This window comes from Dromiciops gliroides, chromosome 3, assembly GCF_019393635.1.
Source record: "Dromiciops gliroides isolate mDroGli1 chromosome 3, mDroGli1.pri, whole genome shotgun sequence".
NCBI classification, from domain to species: Eukaryota; Metazoa; Chordata; class Mammalia; order Microbiotheria; family Microbiotheriidae; genus Dromiciops; species Dromiciops gliroides.
In genome coordinates this window covers 643,949,874-643,977,080 of record NC_057863.1, presented here as the reverse complement: position 1 = coordinate 643,977,080, position 27,207 = coordinate 643,949,874, and the positions used below count along the sequence as shown (strand labels likewise).

Sequence of the window (27,207 nt, the reverse complement as noted above, 5' to 3'; positions counted from 1 at the left end):
AGTGTTAAGTGTCTGAGGCCATATTTGAACCCAGGTCCTCCTGACTCCAGGGCCGGTGCGCTATCCACTGCGCCACCTAGCTGCCCCTTCTCTTTTGTATCTTTATAAATGCTTTCTATCTTGCTAGCATGTATCTCTTTAAATGTGTCTGTGATGTCCCCCCCCCCCAAATAATGAAAAACTCTTTGAATACCCAGTGCCTGACACATAGTAGGCTTCAATAAATGCCTGTGGATTGACGGATGGATGGGTGAAACACCCCATCCAGACCCTACACAGCAGCCAGTCCCTGGTTGCCCAGGTTTTAGACATCCTGAAATTAGGGCTGTGTCCTCAAAACAGCCGGTTCTGCCCTAGGTCATCTAGGAGGGATCGAGTTTAACCGCAAAAGCCCGGTCTATTCTCAGTTTGTATTGGAGCCTCAATCCCAGTCCTGGGGTAAATTGGGGGATGTGGGGGGGGGCGGGGGAGGGGAGGAGGAGTGTCCATCGAGGTCAAGTGAGTGCAGGAGGCTTGGGGATGCAGAACAGCTCCAGGGAAACCTCAGCCCCTCGGACTGCCCGGTGCTCGGAACTTTGGCCATGGAATCCCTGGGTGTCAGCACTCCCCGGGAGCTTAGGAACTTGTTCACATGAGGAAGCTGACATCCACGGAAGAGTCCCGGTGGCAGGGTGGACCCAGAAGCCGGGGCCTTCCCCCACCCAGGTGGCCGACTCACCCCCTGGCGGGGTCTGTCCGGGGGGTCTCCTGCTCACTGGACTCTTGGCGCTCCAACCTCCTCTCTCTGCGTTCCCTCCGCCTTTCCTGCTGCTCGTAACGGCCCAGGGTGAGGCTGGCGGCAGGGCTAGGCTCAGGGTCGATGGACTCTTGTCTTTCCGGATGATGCCTATCCGCTCTCCGCCTCGACAGCTCCTCGACCCGGCCCACCTCCAGCTCGGTGGACACTTGCCGTTCCGGTCGGCCCCGCTCCACTGTGACCTCTACTGGGGCTGCCCCTCGTGACTCCAGTCTCTCCCGACGAGGTCCGATGACTTCCTCGGCCCCACCAGCCCCAGCCCCAGCCCCGACCCCAAGACCAAGCCCAGACAGTGCTTCTCCTGGGCCCTCAAGGAGCCGGTCAAGCCTCGGCTGTAACCTCTCCGGCTTCAGTTCCTGCCGAACGTAGCCCACCCTGGCTCGGCCTTCAGCCAGGGTCGAATCCAGTCGGCTGGGGATGGCCAGGGGCTCAGGGCTCCTCCTGCCCAGTGGATCCAGGGCCCGCTCATAGGACCCAGGGCGCAGCAGAGGCGCTGCCTTGGCTGCCAGCTCTGCAGGATCCCCAAAGATTTTGCGGCCCAAGAGGGGGGTGGGGGGCTGCTTGCTCTGCTCAGCCTTCAGTTTCTCGATCTAGAGAAGGAAGAGGAAGGCTGTGAGGCCACCCTGCCCCCAGGACCGCTCTTGGAGGCAGGAGAGGGAAGGATTGGGGGAAGGCTAACCGTGGTGAGGCGGCGAAGGGAGCTGAAGCGCTCTTCCCAGGCTGCTGCCGCCTTGCGGAAGGCCTCATGCCGCCGGATCAGCTGCTCCACCTCGTCCACGCTGCTGCCCAGCTCGCGGCTCTGTAGCAGAGGCTCCTGAGCATTTAGCCAGGCATCGGCCACCACGGCCTCCTGAGCAAACTGGTGCACCTCCAGCACTGAGTGGGGGTGGGGCAGGCAGGAGAGAGGGAGGGAGGGGGGCTCACTTCCACCCCTGCCCCACCCCATCCCACCCCACCCCAGAGCGGGCCTAACCCACCCCAGTCTCCCTCATCTGCTATCCCCAGGAACCAGGGCCTGCCAGTGGCTACCAGTGGGCATCAGATGAGGCCATGGGCCTGTCCTGGGCGGGGTGTAAGTGTGGCTGGCATCTTCCTACTCTGGTGCTTGGTCCTGACCCGCTCACCCCAGATGACACTAACACCTGCTGCCAGCCCCAGAAAGCCTCAGTCCTTTGTTTCCCCCCAGGTCGGGATCCCCGCCCCCCAGTTCATTGTCCCCGCCCCCCAACAGGAGATTCTTCTGTTTAACACAGTGTAGTGGCCCCTTGCCTACCTACCAGTGAATGCCCTCCCTGTCCCCCATCCTTCTGACTCTCACTGGCTTCACGAACTCTCCCAACAGGGAGCAGGCATGCACAGGGGGGCTTCAGAGGCCCACTCACTCTGCTGCAGCCACTCCCAGTGCTGGTCCCATTTATCCGTCATGGTCTCCTTCCGGGACACGAGTTTGTCCAACTGGGCCTGGATCTGCAGGGGTGGGGGGTGAGTTGGGGGGGAAGAGTCAGGGGAGGGAGCAGGGTTCCCAGGGACTTCCCAAACTCCCCATCTGTCCCAGTCCCTGGTGCAATAATGGGGGGTCCCCCTCGCCCCCCCGGCCCCTCCCCACCTCATCTGCCATGGGGCTCTTGCTAAGCAGCAGGGAACGGCCCAGCTCCAGGCAGGAGGCCAACTCTGGGCCACGGGCCTCGATTTCACTCTTCAGGCCCTGGTGATAGTTCATTAGCACCTCCACCGATGACACATCCCTGGGGGGTGGGGAGGAGAGAGGAGCTCAGGAAAGAGAAGCCATTCCCACTTGATGTAAGGAAAACACACCGGACATCAGAGATACAAAAAGGGCTGCTTCGGGAGGTTGGAAGTTACTATCATTACAGGCTACTGGATCACTATAGCTCAGGGAGGTCATCTAGGGGATCCCTATTCAGGTTGGACTAGCTGGTGGCTGGGGTGTTGTCCAGTTCTTAGATTCTCTGATTGCTTGTGGAAGTCTGGGTGAGGGGTGGGCCGAGCCTGGGCCCCACCCCCGGCCCTTTGGTCCCTGCCTAGGGGTGGCCAATGGGCAGCAGGGGCAGGGCAGGGTTGGAGGGTCCCCACCTGGGTTTGTCGGTGGCCCCAATCTGGCCCACAATGCCTTCCATCCAGGTCAGCAGGTCTCGGGCCTGGCTGTGGAAACGCAGGGCATCTGCCGTTGAGCTGACATGCAGCCTGGCATCCTCACAGGCGGCCAACAGCTCCCGCCAGCCCTGCAGAACTTCCTGCTCGCGTCCTGCGATGGCCTCGGCATGCTCCCCAGCATACACGGTCCGCAGCTGGGCCGCCCCCTCCTGTAGCTGCCGTACCTGATGGGAGGAAGGAGGGGGAAGGTCTTGGATGAGGACAAGGCCCCTCCTCTGAGTGGCCCAGTCCAAGGGACAAAGGCCTGGGCTGGCTGTCCAGTGAACTGTGCTCTGGTACCACTTCTGACCCTATGCCACCCTGGGCACCTCCTAGGCTCCCCTGGCTTCTGTGTCTGCTCACAGGGTACCTGAGGAAAGAGCAGTGGAGACCTGGGTTCCACTATCATTTTTAGTGCTTGACCAGCTATGTGACCCTGGCCAAACCAGCTAAAATCTCTGAGCCTCAGTTTCCTTTCCCTAAAATGGGGATAACATCACCTACCTCGTAACACGAGAGGTTGTTATGAGGATTAACAAAAAACACATATATAGAGGCACATAAACATGTATCCTTTCTCCAAATCCAGGGGAAAAAAAACTGTGGAGTATAGATGCTGATTGAACCATACTATTTCTTTTGTTTTTGGTGCTGTTGTTTTTCTGTTTTGAGGTTTTTCCTCATTGCTCTGATTTTTCTCTTATAACATGACTAATGCAGAAATAGGATTAATGTTATTATGTATATATATATATGTATATATGTGTGTATATATGTGTGTGTATATATGTATATATATATATAACCCATATCAGATCACCTGCTGTCTAGGGGAGGGGGGAGGGAGGGGAGGGAGGGAGAAAAATCTGAAATTGTAAAGCTTGTATAAACAAAAGTCGAGAACTATCTTTACATGTAACTGGAAAAAAATAAAATACTTTATTAAAAAAAAAAACATGTATCATCACCACCACCACCATCATCCCTGGAATGTTTTTTCTCTCTATTCCTTAAAGCCCTTAAATGCAAATGGCCCCCATGAAGTCCTGGTGGATAGAGCATTGGGCCTGGAGTCACAGCGACTTTGCCTCAGACACTTACTAGCTGTGCGACCCTGGGCAAATCACTTAATCCTCATTGCCCCGCAAAATTAAAAAAAAAAAAAGGATGTTAGAAATTATCTTTACATGTAATTGGAGAAGAAATAAAATATTATTTTAAAAATTCCAGTGCCTTCCCTATCCCGTATAGAATTTGCTTATTTGTTGGTATGCTGTCTCTCCCATTAGATTATAAGCTTTTTGAGAACAAGAATTGTCTTTGCCTCTTTTGTATCACCAGAATTTAGGCCAGTGTCCTGCATATATTAGGTACTTAATAATTGTTTATTGATTGACCTAACCAGCCTGCCTCAGTTTCCTCATCTGTAAGATGGGGGTAATAACAACACTTGCTTCCTAGGATTGTTGTGAGGATTAAAGGATATAATAGTTATGAAGCCCTAAGGCATTGTTAGTAGCTATTATCATTATCCTTGATGTTATTACTCTTTCTTGCTCAGCTCCAGGTTGATTACGTCGGTTTCCTTTGCATGTTGTGCAGTCCCATGGCCTGTCTCTCTCTGATGAATTATTATTATTATTTTGCGGGGCAGTGAGGGTTAAGTGACTTGCCCAGGGTCACAGAGCTAGTGTCAAGTATCAGAGGCCGAATTTGAACTCAGGTCCTCCTTAATCCAGGGCTGGTGCTTTATCCACTGCGACACCTAGCTCCCCCCTGATGAATTCATTATAGCAGTAACCTTATCCCTTTGCCAGTCTGGGATGTTCACAAGGGCACCTCCACCAGGATCCTGGCCCTATCCCCTGCACACCAGCAGAACCCAGAGTCTTAGGACACAGACGCAGACAAACGCCTTCTCTCTCCTTTTGGCCAAAATGAGGCTGGAATTCTTCACAGGAAGCTTGACTCGGTAACCAGGGGAGATACTGACGTGGCGGCAGAATCCCCAGACACCCCTGAGCGGGCTCCCCCGAGGAGCTCCCCCAGCCTGGCCAGGGAGGAGTCGAATGGGTACAACTCAGGAGGCTTTCTGGGCAATCCCTACTCTGCTGCCTCAACTTGGTGGCTAAAACTACTTCCCTAGGGCTGCAGCCAGCAGTCGGTCCTGGCTGGGGAGGCTCCAAAGTTCTAGGACCCCAAGGTCCTGCCCTTCCTCAGGCACTTCTGTCCAGGTTCGGGTTTGGGGCTCTCTGTTTACCAGCCAACTGATCAGGCTGCTTGGATATCTTCTTATGGGACTTTAAGACTCAGAGCTGGGAGGTACCTTGGAGAATAACTAGCCACACCTCCATTATTATATAGAGGAGAACATTGAAGCCAGAGAATGGAAGTACACAACCGCACAGCCCAAGAGCAGGGTTGGGATTTGAACTCAGGTCCCTCTTCTTCAAGGCTTCTATAAAGATATTAACAACTGATCAAGGGGCAAGCTAGGTGGTGCAGTGGGTAGCACACCAGTCCTGGAGTCAGGAGGACCAGCCTTAGAACTTACTAGCTGAGTAACCCAGAGCAAGTCACTTAACCCCAATTATCTCCAAAATAAACCAACAATAAATCGAATTTCTGCAGGAGGGATACTATCACTCCTATTCTACGGAAGGAGAACATGGGTTTTAGATGGAAAGTGACCTGCCCAGGGTTATGCAGCTGAGATCAGAGGATGGAGAACTGGGAGGATCCTTAGAGATGAACTAATCCATGCCCCTGTCTCCTCCCCCCTCCACCTCCATTTTAGAGAGGTGGTTTTGGGAAGTGACTTACCCAAGGCCACCCAGCTAGTCTACCACTGATCTGGGATCTGGATCCAAATCCTCCTTATTCCAGGCTTATTTAATATCACTGACACTAAGCCCATTTCTCTGGTGCTTTAAGATTTAAAACCCCCCTGTGGCCTGCTGACTGACACTGGAAGGTAGGATATGTGGGGACTATTCTTCCCACTTTACAGAAGAAGAAACTGAACCTCCCACAGGGTTGTCTCACCTGGGACACGAGCAGCTGGAGGTCGTGCTCGAAGGCCCTCAGTGCCCGCTGCATACTGCCCGCGTTGGACCTCGGCTCCGGTGGGGCCGTCAGGCGGGGCAGCCGCCTCCGCTTCTCCTCAATCTGGCTTTGCAGCTCCCGGGCATCGCTGAAGAACTTGTGCAGCTCCCGCGAGGCGGCCAACAGCTGGGCTCGCGTGCCCATGAGCTCCAGCAGCTCAGCCCAGGCCTCGTTGAGCCCGTCCTTCCACTCAGCCATGGTGGCCGCAGCCGTGTGGCCGCACTCGATCAGCTCGTCCACCATCTGGTTCACGGCGGCCAGCCTCTCCCGCCCGGCGTTACCTGTCTCACTGGCAAACTCGGTGAATTTTTCTTGAAGGACCTGAGTGAATGGGTGGGAGTGGGATTGGACTCGGTTGTGTGTAAGATGCCTTCCAGCTCTAAATCCTCCGATCTCCTGAGCTCCCCTGGCCCCCATTGTCCAGGCAGAGGCAGGGGGTTCTCAGAGCCCTTCCTGACTCGATGCCTGGGCACAAGTCTCCATAGTTGCTCTCTTTCAGGTGACATTGAATGGCTTGTTAGATGTTCTCAGATCCCCTCCTCCTAGTGTCTTGGGTATCGGACCAGCTCTGCAGCCTGGCTCCCCAAGTGCCCACCACGATTTCCCCTTCCTGATGACCCCCTGCTCATCCTCATCCTTTGCCTCTATCCTTCCTCCCCACCTTCCTCCTGGGCATCCCCACCAGACTCCCCCCTCCTGAGTCGGCCCGCACCGTGACGTGCTCGAAGTCCTGGCCCAGCTCAGGGGAGCCGGCCACCACCTCCTTCTCTGCAATCCAATGCTCCAGCTCATCCACCTGACGGCTCAACTGATATAGCCAGTACTGCTGTTCTAGGCGCGCCCGGCGTTCTTCTCCTAGCTCCTTCAGGGCCACATACAGGCGGTCCACTTGAGACTGCCTCCGGCTGATCTGCTCACTGCAGGACAAGAGGCACCGGGCTCTAGAGCTCAGAGGGACCCCTAGAGGCCGTTCCGGCCTGAGGAGGAAACTGAGGCCTACAGGGAGTGGCCTCAGTGGAATCTGAATTCAAGTTATCCTGACTCAAGCAACTGTGCCCTATTCAATGGACTGGCCTGCCCTGGGCTTTGCCCAGGCTATGGGGCAGGGTCTTTGTCTTCTTCCTCCCAGTAGGGGCTCCCCCAGGACAGGGATCCTCAGGAGGAAGAACTACATCTGTCCCTCTAAGTGCAAGTCCCCTGAGGGCTGGCCAATGACCCTGATCAGGTCAGGGTTGCCAATGTCAGAAGTTACAAGATTTGCCACAGTCTCACTTCTAGGCAACCTGGCATACCCACGGCTAGGACAGATGGCCTCTCTATGTGTGTATGTGTTGGGGGACAGGGCGTAGGTGGTGGGAGGCAAGCCAGGCTGCCCCTGCCCACCTGTCGGGGTGCCCCATCTCCAGCAGGGAACGGCACTGGCGGGAGAGTTGAGCGATGCTTTCCTCATAGTTTTCTATGCTCTGTTCTAACAGCAAGTGCTTCTTCAGGAGTTGGAGCGTGCTCTGCTCATCCTGTGAGGCAGGAGGGGACAATGAGGCAGGTGGGTGGGTGGATGAGGGAGGACCAGACCATTGTCCCTCTGGGACCCCAAAGGGGAGAGGATCCTGGGATCAGGGAAGGAAACTTAGAAGCCCTCAGGTGACAGATGAAGAAATTGAAGCCAGAGAAATCCATAGGATCCGAAATCTAGAGTTGGAAGGGATCTTAGAGATAATGTTAATGGACAGAGAAGGAAGCTGAGGGTCAGAGAGAACAAGGACCTTGTCCAGGGGCATGCAGCTAGGGAGAGTCAAAGGCAGAATTTGAACCCAGGTCTTCCTGACTCCAAGTCCTGAACTCTGACCCCTCTGCCATGCATAGCTTTCTCCCTTCCTTTTTGTGGCTGTGAAAGGGCTATAATGAGGGTGAAGGGGAAGGCTCACTGGCCTCCCTGCTCCCTCCTCTTCTCCAGGGCCCCAGAAATCCCCTCTCTCTGGCCAGCCCCAGGATCCCAGGCAAACCTTGCCGGTCTCTTCACTCATCAGCAGCAGCTCCTGCTCCCCCAACCAGGCCTCCACCTCGGACATATCAAAGTAATACTGCTCCACCTGGAAGGCAGCATCCAGCACCTGCTGCCTCCGCTCAGCCTCCTCCTGCAAGGAGCTCCACAGGCCCTGGAGCCGCTCCAAGCCCTGGCTCACCACCTCAGCCTCAGGGCTGCGCAGGGAGGCCAAGGCCCCAGCTCGCTCCAGCACCTCCTCCACTCGGCCTCGGTGCCCCTGGATCTCCCGACGGAGGCTCTGGTGTGGAGAGAGAAGAGGGCCAAGTGAAAACACAGCCTGGGTGCAGAGCCTGCTCCAGGTTGGCTAATCTTTACAGATGAAGAAACTGAGGCTTGGAAAGAGAATATAACATGAGAGGATGTAAAAATAGAAGAGCCCAGGGCAGCTAGGTGGCACTGGATAGTGGAGAGAGCACCAGCCCGAAGGCAGGAGGGCCTGAGTTCAAATCTGACCTAAGACACAGTAGCTGTGTGACCCTGGGCAAGTCACTTAACCTTGATTGCCTCTGCCCCCCAAAGTGGATGAAACCTTAAAGATTATTATACTCTCCTTTACAAAGAGTGAAACTGAGTCCCAGAAAAGGGAAGAGATTTTGCCCAAGGTCACACACTAGTATACCTATTTTTTTTGGTGAGGCAATTGGGGTTAAGTGACTTGCCCAGGGTCACACAGCTAGTAAGTGTCCAGAGTCTGAGGTCGGATTTGAACTCAGGTCCTCCTGAATCCAGGGTGCTCTATCCACTGCACCACCTAGCTGCCCCCGAAAGCTGTTTCTTAATGTGCTTTGCAGTCACAAAATACTGCTGCTGTTGTTAACAGCACGTTTTGCAGCATGATGGGCTATGGTTAAATGCCAGGATGGGTCAGGCTTGGGTGGATGGGGAAGGATGAGCAGAGGTGTGGGAACCTCCTGTCCTGAAAATGATTTAGCACAAGAGAACTACCCTAGCTCCCATAATCCCTCTGGGTTAATGAAAGGGGGCCCTGCCTGGAGCAAGGGGGAGGGAAACCCCCACAGGACTGTGAGGTAGGGCCTCCAGGTCCCATGCACTTCAGAGCAGAAAAAGTATAGATTTAAAACTGGGAGTCATCTGGTGCGACTTTCCCATTTTACAGATGAGGAAACTGAGGCCCAGAGAATGCCCAAAGTCAGAGGTGGGATTGTAATAGCTCCCCTGGTTCCAAATCCAGAACAATAGACTTTCCACTAAACCCTGATGCCTCCTCTATTTTTCGGAAGGGGAAACAAGGCCCCAGGAGGTTATCCAGGGTCAAAACTGGGATTCTAAATTCTTCTGATTGCGAATCCAGGATAGTCTACGATGTCTTCTCTAGTTTATAAAAGGGGAGACTGAAGGATGGATAGAGCTGCACTATCCGTCAGGAGCGCACTTGTGTTCCTGTCCCTTCGAGTCTCCCCTCACCTATCCTATCCTCACAGAGGTGTTCAAACGCACAGCCAATGGGCAGCAGGACAGCATTCCTGAGAGCAAATGCATGTTTTGGGGAAATATTTAACAAAATTAAATAAAAATAAAATAGAACATAGATAACATCAATATGTGGTTTTCTTTTCTTTTGGGGGGGGGGCAGGGCAATGGGGGTTAAGTGACTTGCCCAGGGTCACACAGCTAGTAAGTGTCAAGTGTCTGAGGCCGGATTTGAACTCAGGTCCTCCTGAATCCAGGGCTGGTGCTTTATCCACTGTGCCACCTAGCTGCCCCCAATATGTGGTTTTCTAAGTCAATTGTGGACTGATAGTGATCCTTACATACAGTCAGGTGGTTTCCATATCTAAGTCCCACACCACTCCTCTCCTCCTCTATCAATCATCACCCCGATCCCCAGAAGTGCCCTTAATCTTTTTTCCCAATCTATCAAGACCCCTTCCCCACCTGGTTTTTTTTAATCAGCTGCTGCACCGATTGCAAGCTGTTCCCCTTGTCCGTCTGAGTCGCCAAAGGCAATCGTTCCTGCACCCATGCCTGGTATAGGAGGAAGGAAGCAGGGTAAGGAAGGTAGGAGGCAGTCTACCTCCCTAACCTCCCCCCCTCAATGAATCCCCAAGCTGAAAGGAGCCTCACAGGTCAGCTAGTCCACCCAAGACCTTCACCAAAGGGTGATGATCTAGCCTCTGCTTGAAGACTTCCAGGGCAGAGAGAGGCCACTACCTCTCAAGGCAGCCCCTTCCACTTTAGATCTAAGCACTAGGAAGTTCTTCCTTACATCAATCTCAGATCTGTCTCTCTACCCCAGGCTTCCCGTTCTATGTTGTGGGGCCAAAGAGAACAAGTCTGATGCTTCTTCCACATGATATAGCCCTTCAAATACTTCATGACGGCTACCATGTCAGTGTTGACACGTGGCTTACCCACAACTGAACACAGTATTCTAGACGTGGTCTGATTATGGCGGGGAAAGGGGGGAGGAAGGAGTGTGGTGGTGGACTTCTGCCTGCTATGCCTCTCTTAATGAAGCATAAAATAGTGTTGAGCTTTTTTTTTTTCTTTTGGCTTCCAGATCACATCGTGATCACGGTGTGATCTGAAAGCCAAAAAAAAGCTCAACACTATTTTATGCTTGGAGTCTCTTCTATTCCCCATGACAATGTCACCACTTCCCTCCCTGGGGACACCCACTTACGATTTCATCTTCTAGGTCATGGGCTACTTGATGCAGCTCCTTGGAGGCCAGCAAAAGGCGTCGCCGCTCCTTCAAGGGTTCGATAAGACGCACGATGCGTGTGCCCACCGCCGTCTGCCGCTCCCCTACCAGCTCCTTGCTCGCAGGTTCCAGAGGTAGGGCTGCAGTCTGGGCTTGAAGCTCCCCCACTTCTCGGCACCACTCCTCTACTTGAGACTCCATGGTCTGTGGGCAGATTCAGGGGCAGCAGCTCAGTGGAGGAAAGGAGAGATTCATCATTGGATTCTAGATACAGAGCGGGAGAAACCTGCAAGGCCATCGAATCTGACCCTTTCCTTTTAGGTGAGCCCCAAAGGCAGGTCCTCTGCTAACTACTGGTGCAAGCTGCCTCCTTCAGGGCATACCCCTTTGCCCCCAGGACCCAACCAGGCAAGTCCCGGCTTAGTCTATCATTTACCAGGAGGACAGGAAGAGATGAAAAGGATAGACTAGAGATTATCTAGTATAATGCCCGATTTCTCCAGATAAAGAAACTGAGGCCTAGAAAAATCAAGTACTTAGTCCAAAGTTGGGGATCCAAAAAGTACATATCAAGGCTGGATTCAAACCCAGAGCCCAATCCAGAGTTCTGCCCTGGGCCAACAAACAAGGGCTGATCCTTATTAATGCCTGGGTTGGTAACTGCTTCTGTCAGTCTCCTGGCTTTCCCCTCTTCTCCTGAGAATCGGATTCTTCGGCATCAAGGCCAGCGAACCCTCCAGAGCTTCACACTTTATCACTTCATGACCTTTGATCACAACAGTCTCTATTCCTGGAACACCCTCCCCTTTGATCTCCAGCAACCTTGAGAGCCTGAGTTAAATACCACCCCCTCCAGGAAGCTCATGGTTAGTGAATGCTAGCTGACAGAATGAACGAAGGGGTTGGACTCAATGTCGTTCTAATTATTAATAACCATAGCTCCCATTTCGAGAATCCTTTAAGGCTTACCAAGCTGGGGCAGCTAGGTGGCGCAGTGGATAAAGCACCAGCTCTGGATTCAGGAGGACCTGAGTTCAAATCTGACATCAGACACTAGACACTTACTAGCTGTGTGACCCTGGGCAAGTCACTTAACCCCAATTGCCTCACAAAAAAAAAAAAAAGCTTACCAAGCTCTTGGGAAGGAGAAGAAGGAGAGGGTTGGTCCAGACTTGTGACTTTATCAATGTTTGGAATGCCTGGGTACAGAAGCTCCCACACCTCTGTAACCTACTGCCTCAGAGGATTGTCTGGGACACTTAGAGGTTAAGTGACTCGCCCAGGGTCTTACAGACAAGTACTATCAGAGGTAGGACATGAACCTGGGTCTTTGTCACTCCAAGGCCATGATTCTATTCACTATTCTGTATCTATATATCCACTATTCCATGCAGCGATCCTGTTTTACAGATAAGAAAACTGAGGCTCAAGAAGATCAAGAAAGCTGCAGCAGTTAGACTAAGCCTCAGGGCTCCAATCAATGCTAGTACATTTCCCCCACACACACACTTCCATTTTTTTTGTTTGTTTTTAGGCAATGGGGGTTAAGTGACTTGCCCAAGGTCACACAGCTAGTAAGTGTCAAGTATCTGAGACCGGATTTGAACTCAGGTACTCCTGAATCCAGGGCCGGTGCTTTAACCACTTCGCCATCTAGCTGCCCCTCCTCACTGCCATTTTAGAGGAGGAAAGGGAAGTGACCTGCCCAAGGTGCCGTTCAGTTGTTTTTCGTCATATCCTCTCATTGTGACCCCATTTGGGGTTTTCTTGGCAGAGATACTGGAGAGGCAGGCCATTTCCCTCTCCAGGTCATTTTCCAGTAGAGGAAACTGAGGCAAACAGGGGTTTAGTGACTGTCCGGGGTTGCACAGCTAGTAAGTGTCTGCGGCCAGATCTGAACTCACAAAAATGAGTCTCCTGGCTTCAGGCCCCAGCACTCCATCCACTATGGTGCCACCTAGTTGCCCTGTCCAAGGTCACGAAGCTAATTTTAGTGTCAGAGTCAAGACTAGTCTTCCCTAGCCAATGGTGCCTTTCTCCCTGAAATTACCTCATACTTTCCTCAAAGGTTCTTGGTATCTACATATATGTGTACACATTGCCCCTCCCCCTATTAGAGTGGAATCTCCTTGAGGACAGGGGATGTTTCATTTCTGCCTCGGTATCCCCAGCACTGAGTACATAGTAGGTCCTAAAGGAACGTGTTTTGATTGGGTGATTCTAGTCTAGTGCTTTCCCATTATATCACCCCCATTGCTACTGGGAGTTAAGGGGGACAGCCGACTCTGATGCACAAGAGTCCCCTCTCATCTCTCCCACCTCTTACAACCGCATGACTGGGACTTTTCCCCCCTTCCTCAGACAGAGAAGCTTTGGACTAAGGGCTGGGGAAGAGGAGAGACAGAAGGAAGGTGTGTTAAGGGAGGCCTGAGCAGCGGGAACCAAGGGGAAACGTCAGCCACTTGGAAAGGTGGAAATGGAAAAAACAGAGACAGAAAGAGAGAGGGAGGCAGTGGATGCAGCCAAGCTGAGGATGGGAGGGGTGGGGGATGGGAGAGAAGAGAGGATCTAGACAGAACTAAATTATTGGCGACTGAGCCCCCTGATGGGGGGTGGGGTGGGGGTGGGGGTGGAAGAATTCAGACCCAGGAAGAATTCCTACCAGCTGCAGATTCTTCAAGGCATTTTCCATTGTCTCTGCCCTTCATCTCCCTCCCTCCCTCCGCCCCCCCCTCCTACTAGCCTCCTCCAAAGCAGGAAAACAGGCCACCTCCCCCGCAGCAGCAGCAGCCGCCGCCAGACCAGCTGGCTGGGTCCTGGAGGGGAGGCAGAAGACCTGGATTCTGGGCCTGCCTCTACCATATGGCTTCCTCTCTTCCCACCACCCCCGGGGGAAGGGACCATTGGTAGTGATGGGGGCAGGGACGGCCAATGGCCCCGGGGGTCCTAGGGGTGTCATTTCTGGTCCTCTCAGCCTGTCGGCAGTGCCCTGGGCCTCATTGCCCCCTCAGGAACACTACCCTCAATGTTCCTGGGCCTTAGGGTGCTGGCAACAGAGAGGAAAAAAGAGCAGGCTGACCAAAAAAAAGAGCAGGCTGACAAAAAAGCAGATGCCCTGAACATGGGAGTTCACAGAGGGCCAGAGAGAAGTAACTGCAGGCAGCCAGTGCATGGCAGACAGAGCCCCGGGCCTAGAGTCCAGAAGCCTGAGCTTGGACACTGACTAGTCATGTAACCTTGGGTAAGTCACTGAATCTGTTTGCCTCTGTTTCCTCACCTGGGGATGATAATTGCACCCACCTCCCAGGGTTGTTGGGATGATCAAATGAGATTAAGAGCACCAAGCACGGTGTCTGGTACCCAGTAGGTACTAGATAAGTGCTTATTCCCTTCCCTTCTTCTCTACCTCCAAATACATTCTTCTTCACGCTGCTTGTTTTACTGAGTAGGTGTTTGTCAAATGAATGAATGAATGAATGAATGAACGAATGAACGAACGAATGAACAAATGAACAAAGGGACAGAGACAGACCAAAAGACATAAAGTATATGCATGAGAGAGGAGCAGATAAGTATCAAAAGACAGTCTGGTCCCATTTTACAGATGAGAAAACTGAGGCTCAGGGGAGTTAAGGGACTTAGGATCATAAAATCTAGACCTGGGAGGGACCTCAAAGGTACCCATGGAGTCCTCGCTAGGTCCCTCGTTTTTCAGTGGGTAGTGTCATAGGGACAAAGACACACTGACAAAGCAATAGAGACACTGACATCCACAATGGTACCTAGAAAGAGGGACAGAGAGAGGAAGGCTGCATCAGAAACACAGAGACACACACAGAGAAAGAGAGAGAGAGACGGAGGCACCATCTCAAAGAGACAAAAGATGTAGAGTCACACAGCGAAACCCAGAGGCAAGGGAAGCCGGCTGAGTTACATACAGTGTTGCATAGAGACAGGGAAAAAGAGAAAGATGCACGTAAAATGACACGCGCAGCTGGATACAATAACATAAAGGGGGAGACCAGGGACAGCTCATCTCCTCAAGCTGAGACCGGGATAGTGAATGAGGCTGATGGGCAATGGGAACACAATGGGACAGTGAAAGCAGACAGGCCAGCAGACACCTGGGCCTCAGGGACCGAGGGCGGTTGTAGGACATGCTTCTCCCACCCTGGGGTCCCCTCAGCTGCCTGAGTTCACCCAAGGACTGAACCTGGTGACTCGGCTCTCTGGAGGTTCCTCAGATTAAATAACCTCACCCAGAACTGGCCCAGAGCTGGAGCTGGGAGGTGGCCAAGCCAGGGGTACCTTGCTGGGGGTAGTTGAAGTGGAGCTCTGGCTCTGAGGCTGGTTGAGTTGCCAGTCAGCTCTGCTGGGGGTGGTAGACCAGCAGACTCCAGGCTTCCCCAGAGACTACACTCTCTTTGTGGTGACCTGGGGGCCATCCGGAGACAAGAGGAGGTGCCTACAAGGCACCACCCATCTGTTCCAAAGCTCTTTTGATAGCTGAAGAAGTGGTCTTTGGTACCCTGCAGCCCTGGAGCCCAGGCCCTCAATAGCCACATAATTACGGAGGAAGGTGGGAGGAGGCTCTCCCTCCTCTGGACTCCCTGGACTGGTTGGGAGACTGTCCTCTGTTCTTGATGAGGAGGCACACAGGGCAGAGGCGGGGAGAGGTGTTGGGACTTCTGGAGTCAGAATAGGCAGGGCAAATATCTGTAGGTAGGCTGAAACTTTAGTCTTGGGGGGAACCAGCCCCCTTTTTCTTTCCCCTGATAAGACAGAATGTGTGGTTCTGAGGTGCCCAGCCTCTCTCCTCCTAAACACCCAGATGCTTCACTCTCACTCATCCCAGGATTTTGCCTCAAAGACCACCCTCTCTAAGAAGCCAGCCCACCAGCCTCATGGCCAGTACCCTCTCCCATTTCACCTCTTAATTCCTCCAGCCCTTGACTTCTGTTTCATGCAGAAAGCAGCTAACACAGAGGGCCTCAATTAGGGCCTCACGTTTCTTTCCTTCCTTAGACTAGGAGCTGCTTGAGGGCAGAAAATTCACCTTATCCATCTGTCTCTTTCTTGCAGCCCTGGATAAAAAGAGGCCTGAAATAGACACTGAAATAAAACCAGACTAATGATTTTCCCAGATTGTGGAGGGATATAATGTTACCTTCTGTAATCTGGGAAACCCACGACCCCTACTGGAAACAGAGACAGAGGCCGACCAACAAGGAAAAAAAAAATGGAGAGAATATCACACAGAGAGAGGCAAGAAAAGAAGGACACAGTATCAGAAAGAGAGAGAGGGGGTGGGGCAAGAAACAAGAAACAAGAAAAGATGGACACAGTGTCACAAAGACACAGGCAGAAAGGGAGTTTTGAATAGGTTAACTAGTCACTGCTACTGAGTATTCTCTCTCCCCTCTGAGATGCTGGGACATTCCTCTCTCTTGGTCCTTAACCTTCTTGTGTGATCTTTTTTAGCCTGGCTTCCTGTGATTGATCATTAACCAGATTGTGCCCCCAAATGTGGGTGTCCCCAGCTGTGGGTATCCCTGATGACTCTCTCCCAGACCCTCTTCTTTTCTCTCTCCCCTCACCAGCTCCCAAGGGTTTAAGGATCATCCCCATACAGATTTCTCCTATATCTATATATCTAGCCCTTGACTCTCTCCTGAGCTCCAGTGAGCCATCACCAACTAACTGCCTATTGGGCATATCAGCATCAACTTGTCCAAAACAAAACTCTGTGTCTTTTCCCCTAAACCCTTCCATCTTCTGAAATTTCCTAGCACTGTTGAGGCCTCCACCATCCCAGGTTCACAACCTCAGCATTATTCTCAACTCTTCTCTATCTCTCACCTCACATATCCAATCTGCTGTCAACATTTTAACGGCATCTCGCATCTGTTCCCAAATCCACCCACACAACTAACACCCTGATTTAGGCTCCCATCCCTGCTGGCCTCAACACACCAGCCCCTTAAATTATCCTCCTTGCTTGAAGTAGCTCCCCTCTGATCCATCCTCCATATAGCTGCCAAAAGCCATGTTTCCAAAGCACAGATCTGACCTTATCAGGCCCCTTCTCAGTAAATTCCTGTGGCTCCCTATTGCCCCTAGAATAAAACACAAATGCCTGTGTTTGGCATTTTAAAAATCTATTTCTTCAGCCTTCTTACATGCTCTCTTCCTATAACATACCCTTAGATTTTGGTTTTGGTTTCTTCCGCATACTCTATGGCTGACTCCAAATGGCCTTATTACCCAAGTTCCTCTTACAAAGTCCCCCACTGCCCATCTCCGGGCTCTTGCATAGGCTGTCCCTCATTCCTGGGATGCCTCTTCCTTTATCTGTGCTCCTCCGAATACTGACCCTTCTTAGAGATTCAGATCAAGCATCACTGACTTGATGGAACCTTTTCTGATCTCACCAACCACTCATAATCTCTCTGCACCTGTCATTTTATATCTATTTTGTGGGGTTTTGTGGGGTTTTTTAAGCAATTGGGGTTAAGTGACTTTCCCAGGGTCACACTGCTAGTACATGTCTGTGGTGAGATTTGAACTCAGGTCCTCCTGATTCCAGGGCCAGTGATTTACATACTGCATGATAGACATGGTATCAGAAAGCCACAACTCACTGCAAGCCTCAATGAAGGGGACAAGGCATAATTTGGCCATTCTGTCTCAGTCTTTATAGCATGAGTGTGTCTCTGTTTCCCTCTTTCTCCATCCCTGCCCAACACATAAGTGAGAATTTCATTCTCTTTCTCTCATCTTCTCTGGACATTGGTTTCCCCTATATTCATTTGATCTCTCTCTCTCTCTCTCTCTCTCTCTCTCTCTCTCTCTCTCTCTCCTCTTTCTCTCCTTTCTCTCTCTCCTTTTCTCTGTCTCTCTCTATCTCTCTCTCTCTTTCCTCTTTCTCTCCTCCCCTTTCCCCCCTCCCCATGTGTATATCACTATACATACATATACATATATGTACATGCATATGCACACCTTGACATTTTACATTCTTGCCCATCTTTCCTTCTCTCTCCTATCTGGGATTTTGTGCTGTTTCTCTCTTGGTTCTACCATCTGTTGGGCTAATTCTTTTCAATCTCAGTTGATTACTATCCATACCATGCTGCTAACTATGGGTGTCCCCCAAGATTCTGGGGCCTCTTCTCTCTATATACCCTTTCTTGTTGAACTCATAAGATCCTATGGCTTTAACAATCATCTTATCTATGCAAATGACTTCTAGATCCATCTATCTGATATATATATGTATATACACAGATTAAATAGTATATATACATTTATGGGAGTGTATATGTGTGTGAGTCTCTCCAATTTGTATGCCTATATATTGTCTCACCCCACTAGAATGCAAGCATCTTGGGGCCAGGGATGATCTCATTTTCATTTCAGGATCCTCAGCATTTGGCACACTACCTGGCACACAGTAGGCACTTAATAAATGGTGAATGAACAGAATATATAGGTGAATAAATGGATGGATGGATGGATGGATGGATGGATGGAACAGCAAACTCCCCAGCCTCATCTCCTACTCTCTACCCCTGAACCCCTGGCTGTCTGGAAAGCTTCTGCTTACCCTCTTGCCCCACCATTCACAATTCCAACACCTTCCTGCTGGCCTGACCCATCCTGATACACCAGCATGTAGAATGGAACACTCAGCAATGAATTCCCAATCCAGATCACCTGACATGAGCCCTAGTACTCTTTTGGGGGGGGGCAATGAGGGTTAAGTGACTTGCCCAGGGCCACACAGATAGTAAGTATCAAGTGTCTGAGGCTGGATTTGAACTCAGATCCTCCTGAATCCAGGGCCAGTGATTTATCCACTGCACCACCTAGCTGCCCTGCTAGTACTCTTGATAACAGGACCATGCCCTGGTCTCTTCCAGGTGAAGGGGATGGGGGACAGGAGAGGCTCCACTGTCCCATTATGTTTTTTAAAGATAGCTAGGATAGGGGGCAGCTAGGTGGCCCAGTGGATAAAGCACTGGCCCTGGATTCAGGAGGAGCTGAGTTCAAATCCAGCCTCAGACACTTGACACTTACTAGGGCAAGTCACTTAACCCTCATTGCCCTGCCCCTCCCCCCCCAAAAGATAGCTAGGATAGAGCATTGGATTTAAAGTGAAGAAGAGCTGAGTTGAGTCCTGCCTCCAACACTTATGAGCTGCATGACCCTGAACAAGTTTCACTGAATCTCTCTTAGCCTCAGTTTCTGCATTTGTAAAGTAGGCCTAATAGGACCAACCTCAAAGAGTTATGATGAATATTAAATGAGATAATACATATAAAGTGTTTTGCTAACATTAAAATGCCAAATAAATTCTAATTATTATTTACAATAATTTTTCTTGATATCTGATTTTATATCTCCTCCCTTTATTCAAAGGACCTCTCTCCCTAGCAGAAAGCCATCCCACAAATAAAGAAGGAAAAATGATCAAGAAGGGAAAAAATTCAGCAAAATTAAACCACATATTGGAAAAGTCTGATGTTATAGGAAGTGCTTCACATTCATAGTTTCCCACTCTTCAGAGAACTGGGAGCTCTTTCCACTGCTTGTGATTGTGCAGGAATCCCCCCAAACTGACAAAGTAACCTTCCACCAACCCTTGTCATCACTTGCAATCCCCCTACCTCAGGCTGCCTAGCCCAGCCTACCTGCAACTTCTTCAGTTGGCTGTTGACGGTGGCCAGGTCTCCCCCAGGGTCTACCCCCTGCAGCTGGCTCTCCATGTGCATGAGCCGCTTGTCTAGCTCAGCAAAGCTCTGGACCAGTTGATCTGCCTGGCTGGCCTCAAACAGCTGCCGAGCCTTGGCCTGGGTGGTGCTCTCCAACTCAGCCCAGCACTGCCGAATCTCCCCCAGTTTCTTCTGGACAGAGCTTGCCAGTTCAGGCTTCTCCTGCATCAGCTGCTGACCCTCCTGTCACAGAAGACAAGCAGGGGGTGAAGGAGAGACACACAGTAAGAGACAGAGACAGCGGTATACAAAGTAGGAGTGGGAATCAAGGTCAGAGCCAGGCATACACGAACACAAGAAAAACAACAGTGAAAAAAGGACAGACACACAAAAGTGGAGAAGAGAGAGATGATAATAATGAAAGGGGGATACATGTAATAAGAGATAAACACAGACTCAGATGTTTGGAGGGGCAGTCACACACCCAGGGAGATACACAGGAAATGAAAGAGACAGTGACACATGCACAATGGGAAATACATACGGAAGATGAAACATACCTGGGCAAAGACACAGAAGAAGAGATGGAAGAAAGACATGGAAAGAAGATCAGAAACACACAGGCAAAGAGGCAGAGACACATTGGGGAAAAGACACAGGGGAAAAAACCAGACACATAAGGAGAGATTCACACAGAAAAACAGTCCCCTGGTAGAATCATACATATACACAAGGAAAGAGAGCAAATAACATGGGAAAAGACAGACACACTGGTCAAGAGACAATTAATGTGTGGGCATCAAGGTTGGTCAAAGGGCCCAATTCAGGAAAGTCAAAGACCTGGTCTGAGGGTTCCTAACTCTACTAGATACCAGCTCAATTTGGGGCTGACCATGGGCTCATGAGAGCAGAGTCTGAGGTCCGTATCCAAGGATCATGTTGGGGTCCTGCCAGGGGTGAACAGATTCTGAAGGAAGCCCCAGAACTCAGAATATCTTCTGGAAGTAACCTGAACCCCTGGATCTGGGGTTGAGTACAGAAGGCAATGGGGGCTATTTACTGCCCTCTTTTCCATCCTACATCACTGGGGCTAGAGAAGTGGGGGGGCGGAGAGAGTTCAGCAGAGCCAAGGCCTTCCCATCCTTGAGCCCTACTCCTGGGAGCCATGTGCCACCCTCCCTCATGCCCCAGGGCCCTCCAGGGAAGGAGAGGAGAGGAGAGGAGAGCTGAGACAAGCTCTGCTGAGTTGTTTCCCCCAGGCCCTCTGCTGGTGGATTTCATCCCAAAGCTCAGGCTGGGAAGGATTTATCAGATTTAGAGCTGAAAGGGCTCTCAGACATCATTGATCATTTTACATATGAGACCCAAAAAGAGACAGTGACTTATCCAGTGTCACCCATGTAACAGGAAGCAGAGCCAGGATTCACACCCAGGTCCTCTCACTCTGGTGTTCTTTCCACTGCACGAGGCTCCTTTTCAGCATTTCTCTAGTTAAGGCCAAGAGCTCGGGGAGGGAGGGGGCAAAACAACAGATGCTCTGGGACTAGGAGGAGGCCCTTCCCCCCACTCACCTTTTCGATCTTCTCCAGCCATTCCTTATTCTGGGCCAGCTCGGCCATGAAAGCCTGGTGCCGGAGCCATCGTTTCCTCAGCTTGTGACCTTCCTCCCGAGTACTGTCCCGAGCCATCAGCATCTTTTCATGAAGCCAGCCATCCAGCTGCACACAGGCGGGGTGGGGGATGGGGAGTCCTTGGTGAAGCAGCCAAACCTAGCCCCCCACTCCCTATCCATCTGTCCAAAAGCCCTTGACCCTGATCACTTCCAGTCCCTCACACCAGGCCCTGAACTGAGGTCTGTGAGCACTTAAATCCCAGGGACCCCCACAAATCTTGCTCTCTCCCCTTCCCCCCAACTCAAGGGAATGAGGATGCAGAGGGATGTTGTAGGATTTGCAAGGTTGCTTTCTAGAAGAGATTGGAGGAGGCCCTCTGGGCCCATCTCCTCCTTCCCCAGAGGGGGACGGTAGTGGTAAAGGCACCTCCATTCTTACTAACCCTGAAGGAGGCAGCTGACAGAAGACTGCCCTTCCAGGAACAAACCAACTCCAGCACCCCCCCCAGCCCTGCCTGCATACACATTCCCTCACATCCTGCAACCAAGGCCACCCCACCAACAAGAAAGCACCCAAGTCTCTAGGCAAATTTGGTATCAGTCAGCTGCTCTCCCCCAAATGCCCTAGGATCAAAGCCAGTTAAAAAGCTCTCAGATCCAGACCTCCCACCTGGGTAAAATCAGTTCGAGTCCTCTCTCCAAAAAACCTAGAGCAAAAAGAGATCTAGGTCTCCACCCGACCCCTCCCCCCAAACTGAAACAAGTCAGTGAAGTCCAGGTCCTTTCCTAGCCAAAGTGGCCATAAGCCCTCTCCAAGCAGAGATACCCCACAAAAAATAGGAGCACATACAACCCATCCCTTTCAAGGCAAAATCTGTTACAGGCCCCACCCAAAGCTAAGTCCTGTTCCAGGACCCCCAAGCAAACTGCTCCTCAATCACAGCCAGACTTAGGTTGCCACTCCAGGCAAAGCCAGTCACACAAAAGCCAGTCTTCCCCCAAACTATGGCCAAATTTAGGTCAGCCTCCTCCATTTCTCCCACCACCACTATCAAGGGAAAACGAGTCATAATGCTCCACTTAAAAAAAAATAAAGGAAAGAAAGATTCAGTCCCTGTTACCCCCCCCCAATCAATCACAGCCCCTAACCAGAGCCACATCCCTCAGACAAAGACATACAGACACCCCCTCCCCCCAAAAGGCAACCACAACACAGAAACAAATCCAGTTCATCACTCTCAGGGAAAATAAGTCACAGCTCCCCTTCCCTCCCCCCAAACACCACACCACTGTCAAGGCCAGGTCTAGGTCTCTCCCCAGTCTGGGCCAGTTATGAACGTCATACGCACCAAAGACAGTTCACAGCCCCCCCCATAAACCCCACATGTCCCCAAGATTAAAGGACCCTGCATTTCCCCACCCCTGGGGAAGCTTCAGAACCACGGATAGTTCCCAGGGGCCAATCAGATAGCCAGCTGACCCCCACCCCCACCCTGGGGGGGCCAATTGAATCAGAAACTGCCCCCTCCCTAGGGGCCTATCCCAGCGAGAGCTGCCCTCCCCCTCCTCTAGGGACCAGTGCAGTCACGAGTCCTGCCCCCCCCCTCAGGTTCAGCACCAAGGACAGCATCCTCTCCTGGGGGGTACCCCCCTTCCCGCCCTCTTGGGGCGCACGCGCTCTCTCTCCTCCCCTACCCCCACCGTCCATCACGGGGGCGCGCTCCAGCCCCCTCCTCTACGCGCCCCCAGCCCAGAGGCGGCGCGCAGTACCTGCGGCGGGCGGCGCTCCCTGGGCCACTGCAGCAATGGGCACAGATAACCGCGGCGCGCGCGCGCGCGCCCGCGCCGCCCCTCCCCTCCCCACCCCCCAACCGCGGTCCCGCAAGTGCACTGGCTAGAGTCTCCCCCTTCCCCCCACCTTTCATGTCTCTAGGGGTGCGCGCACAGGGGAGACCCAGCGGAGAGAGGTGGAAGGAGTCCTCGAGGAGACAGTCGGGGAAGGGGGGAGGGTGCGGGGGAAGAGGTAGCAGGGGGACAGGTATCGGGAGGAGAAGGGTTTAGAACGCGGACAGAGGTTGGGAATAAATAGAGAGAGGGGATCAGGAGAGGAGGCTGAGGATGGAGGGACCAAGACAGGAAGCAGAGCAAGCCAAGCGGAGATGGGGAAGGGAGAAGCATCAGATAACTGAGAAGCAGGAACGAGGGTCCTCCCAGTAAGAGCTGACATTTAGGTAGCGCCCCAAGGTTTGCAAAGCGTTTGATGTGCGTCATCTAATGAGCCTCACTACAAGCCTGGGAGATATGATTAACCCCATTTTACAGATGAGGAAACAGGCTCACAAAGGTCAAGAGACTTACCCAAGGTCATAGAGCTAGGAAAAGGTAGAGGTGGGGGAAGGGCAGGAGATGGGGACAAGGAGCTGGAGGGTGGATCATCCCTTTAGGGTTGGAAGGGACCTTCGAGTTCATCTCGTCCACCCTTTTCCTTTTACACTGAGGCCTAAAGAGGTTAAGTGAGTTGCCCAAGGTCACGCAGGTAGAATATGAACCAAAGTCCTCTGATTTCAAATCTAAGTCTTTTCCTACGGTGGGGGCTGAGCACAAGGAGGGGGGAATGGGATGCTAGGGGAGGTGGGGCGGGGGTGGGGGGGTGGAATGCTTCTCCCCGAGCTCATGCCCCCACCGCCACGAGGTCACAGCGGTCCTCAACTTGTGTACCCTACACATCCCACCCCCCAGCTGCGGAAAGTCTGCTCCAGCTCACCGGCCCAAATCCCTCCCAACCCCCCCCTTCACGTGCCTCCTCTGCCACAGGCGCAGGCGGGGTCTACGTTGCTAGGAAACAAGGTTGCCAGGGCCTAGCCCCGCCTCACAGTAATCATCGAAGAAGCATGGGATGATGGCGCCTTCTGGTGGTTCTAGTCAATTCTCTACCCTTCCCCCCCCAACCCCCCCAGGAAATACGAGGAGGCGTGGGGAAGGGGGTGAGGCTGAGCTTCCAACAGAGACTCAGGAGACCCGAATCCCAGACCCCTTCTGGCTTTTTGCAGACTACTCCGGGGAAAGAATTCCTTGAGTCGAACGATTTTTCCAGCTGCAGTTTGGGATCTCCCTCCCCTTCCTCTCATCCCAACTTGGCCAAGTCCTTTTTCTCACACTGAGGATGTGAGTGGGCCCTCAGGGAAGGAGTCAGCCAAGGTTCTCAGCCAGTGTGTCCCCCTCCTTCCCCTTCTCCTTACCTCCTGACAGTCCCTTAGGAAATGCTGCAGCTCCAGCTGATCATAGAGACACTGCATCCACTCCTGGGCCCGAAGCTGAGTTTCTTGGCTCCTGGGGGGCGGGGGAGGGGGTGCTCGGTGCCCCATGGACCAGGGGGACCGTCAGGGGATTGGGCAGGGATTGGCAAGCAGAGGAAGGGGAGAGGAAAGGGGGGCTGGGTGACAAAGCACTGTGGACTGCCTTTGGAGATGAAAGAAATGGAAGAGACAGAGACAGGAACAAAAGGGGTAGAGATGGTGAAACAAGAGTAGGTGCAAAGACTAAAGAATGAGTCAGATAAAGAAGACAGAAAAGTGGAAGGAGCAGAGAAAGAGAGGAGAGAAACAAACCATGGAGTCAGAGGAGGACTTAAAGTAATGAAAGAGAAAGCGACCAAGAATCAGAAATAGAAAAAGAGAAGTATGTGGGGGGGGGCAGATGGAGAGAGAGGAGAGACAGAGAGAAAGAGACAGAGAGAGAGAAGGGAGACAGGTAGAGGCAGAGAGGGAGAGACAGAGAGAGGAAAGAGACAGAAAAGAGTGAGAGGAGAGGCAGACAGAGACAGAGAAGAGGGGCAGAGATCAAGAAAGGATAGAGCCCAATACAGGAGAAATGTAAGAGACGACAAGAGATGTGGAAGAGACAGGGAGGAATGGGGGTGGGGGGGAGAGAATAGAAATAAGACAAAGAGGGAAATGGAGAGGAAAGACAAAACAGCCGGAAAGCCAAATGGTTAGGCAGAGATGGGCAGAGAAAGGGATAGTGAGAGATCATAGCAAACAGGAGATAGACCAGAAGCAGGAGAGACTGAGGGAGACTGAAAGCAACAGCTGGAGAGGCAGAGTGAGTCCTAGGGAGTTAAGCAAAGGAAAGAAAAGCAGAAGAGACAGAAAAGAAAAGAGATGGACAGGCAGACTGACTAGAGACAGAAGATTGAGGGAGAGACAAAGACAAGAAGCAGGAGAGACAGAGACAGAGAGAGGGTAAGGGGGAGAGAGCCCTACTGGTAGATAGGAAAAGGTGGTCATGGATGGAGGAATGCAGAGCAAGAGGGAAGGAGGCTGAGGCTGGGATCAAAACCAGGAATTCTGGACACTCCAGAGAGGTGGAGGCAAGAGCCCATTGATGGCAATGAAGACATGAGGGGCCAAGGCTGCTCATCCCCACTCCCCTCCCCCATCTGACTTGGCACAGACCCAAAGTGAACCCCTAGGCCTGGACAGGGACAGCTGAAGCCCAGGTCAACCCCAATGGGGGCATGGCTGGCAGTTCCAGGCACATCATCTCACATGTGAAGAACCCCTCATTTGTTTTCTCTCCCATGGTCAGAGACAGGAAAACACAGAGGGGAAACAGAGAGACAAACAAGATATCAGAGGTAGAGAAAGCGAGAGAAACGTTTAGTATAAGACAGAAAAGATCCCCCTGAGAGAGAGGGAGACAGAGGAAAAAAGGAAGGGTCAGTGAACAAGAAGGAAAGAGAAAAAGTCATCGAGAGAAGAGGACTGAGAGACAGAAAAAAGAAAGCCAAGGTGACAGACTAAGAGGGAGAGAAGGGGGAAAGAGAGAAAGGAGGACACTTCAGAAGGAGAGGGAGACACATACAGGAGAGAGATCAAGAGAGACAAAAATGTGACATCAAAGGCAGAAAAAGAGACATCAGAGAGATAGGATGAAAGATATTAGGGTGGAGAAGAGATTGGTAAAGAAAAAAATAGACAGAAACAGTAACATGGGGGAAGATGAGGAAGGGAGAGGAGAGGGGAGAGAGGGAGAGGCAGAGACAGAAAGACAGAGACAGAGAAGGAGAGAGGAAGAGAGACAGACAGAAGGGGGAGGGGAAAGAGACAGAGACAGAGATGGAGAGAAGAAGAGGGGATGGGGAGAAAGAGAACCAAGAGGCAGAGACAGAAAGACAAGGCACCGAGACACACAAGAACCATGAGACATGGCAGAGAGACAGAGCTGGGGCCTGTCCTGCCAAGGCCAGGGAGGTGGAGCCTGGTGTCACCCTAACATCCCTCCCAGGCAAGCTCTGGGGTGTCGGAGGTGCCAGTGGGGTCTCCCTCCCCAGCCCAAGGGGTCGTGTGCAGGGGAGTTTGGGGTTCAGTGAGGCGCCAGGAGCCCCTACTTTTGCAGTAGCTGGGCCCCATGCTCCTGGGCCTTATCAGCATAGACATTTCCCTGCCTACGCAGGATGTCTCCAGCCTGCGCGGCCACCTGAATCTTCTGCAGGTTCAGCTCCAGGGTAGTCAGAAAGTCCCGGTGACGCTTGATGGCCTCCACTACTGTCTCCACTGTCCCAGGTAGCTCCAGGCTTGACAACACTGTCTCCTGGTGGAGCAGGGAAAAGAAGGAAGGAAAGAAGGAGGGATGGAGGGAAGAAAGGAAAGAGGGAGGGAAGGAAGAAAAGGAAGGAAAAAATGAAAAAAGGAATGCAGGAAGGAAGGAATGAGGGAGGGAAGGAAGAACAGAAAGAAGGATGGATGGAAAAAAGGCGGGAAGGTAAGAAGGAAGGAAAAAGGAAAGAGGGAAAGAAGGAATTCAGGAAGGGAGGGAGGGAGGAAAGGAAGAAGGAAGGAAGGAAGCAAGCAAGCAAAGAAGGAAGGAAGGGAGGGAGGGAGGAAGGAAGGAAGAATGGAAGGAAGGAAGGAAGGAAGGAAAGAAGGAAGGAAGGAAGCAAGCAAAGAAGGAAGGAAGGGAGGGAGGGAGGAAGGAAGAATGGAAGGAAAGATTTAAGTGCACACTACGTGCCAAGTAGGAAGGAAGTTAGGCAGCTAGTTGCTTAGTGAATAGAGCCCTGGGCCTGGAATCAGGAAGACCTGAGTTTGAATCCAGCGTCAGACGCTTAGTAGCTGT

The 27,207-nt window shown here is 52.1% G+C and overlaps 1 protein-coding gene across 5 annotated transcripts in view; it reads right to left on the bottom strand.

The window, feature by feature from the left end:
- SPTBN4 (spectrin beta, non-erythrocytic 4) overlaps positions 1–27,207 on the bottom strand; it is a 64,513-nt gene that overhangs the window by 6,936 nt on the left and 30,370 nt on the right. For 2 of the 5 annotated variants that reach the window (XM_043992230.1, XM_043992231.1), the window contains exons 17-31: positions 26,480–26,682; positions 24,330–24,420; positions 21,050–21,196; positions 19,458–19,721; positions 10,744–10,968; positions 9,996–10,085; positions 8,059–8,337; positions 7,439–7,569; positions 6,768–6,972; positions 5,996–6,376; positions 2,891–3,135; positions 2,403–2,541; positions 2,179–2,263; positions 1,476–1,672; positions 719–1,386 (exon numbers count right to left, since the gene is read on the bottom strand). In XM_043992230.1, the coding sequence (XP_043848165.1) occupies positions 719–1,386; positions 1,476–1,672; positions 2,179–2,263; positions 2,403–2,541; positions 2,891–3,135; positions 5,996–6,376; positions 6,768–6,972; positions 7,439–7,569; positions 8,059–8,337; positions 9,996–10,085; positions 10,744–10,968; positions 19,458–19,721; positions 21,050–21,196; positions 24,330–24,420; positions 26,480–26,682 (3,350 nt within the window). Of the gene's footprint in view, positions 1–718; positions 1,387–1,475; positions 1,673–2,178; positions 2,264–2,402; positions 2,542–2,890; positions 3,136–5,995; positions 6,377–6,767; positions 6,973–7,438; positions 7,570–8,058; positions 8,338–9,995; positions 10,086–10,743; positions 10,969–19,457; positions 19,722–21,049; positions 21,197–22,860; positions 22,940–23,008; positions 23,331–23,448; positions 23,610–24,329; positions 24,421–26,479; positions 26,683–27,207 lie in introns of those variants that run through there. The other 3 variants (XM_043992234.1, XM_043992235.1, XM_043992232.1) reach the window with 3 other exon arrangements.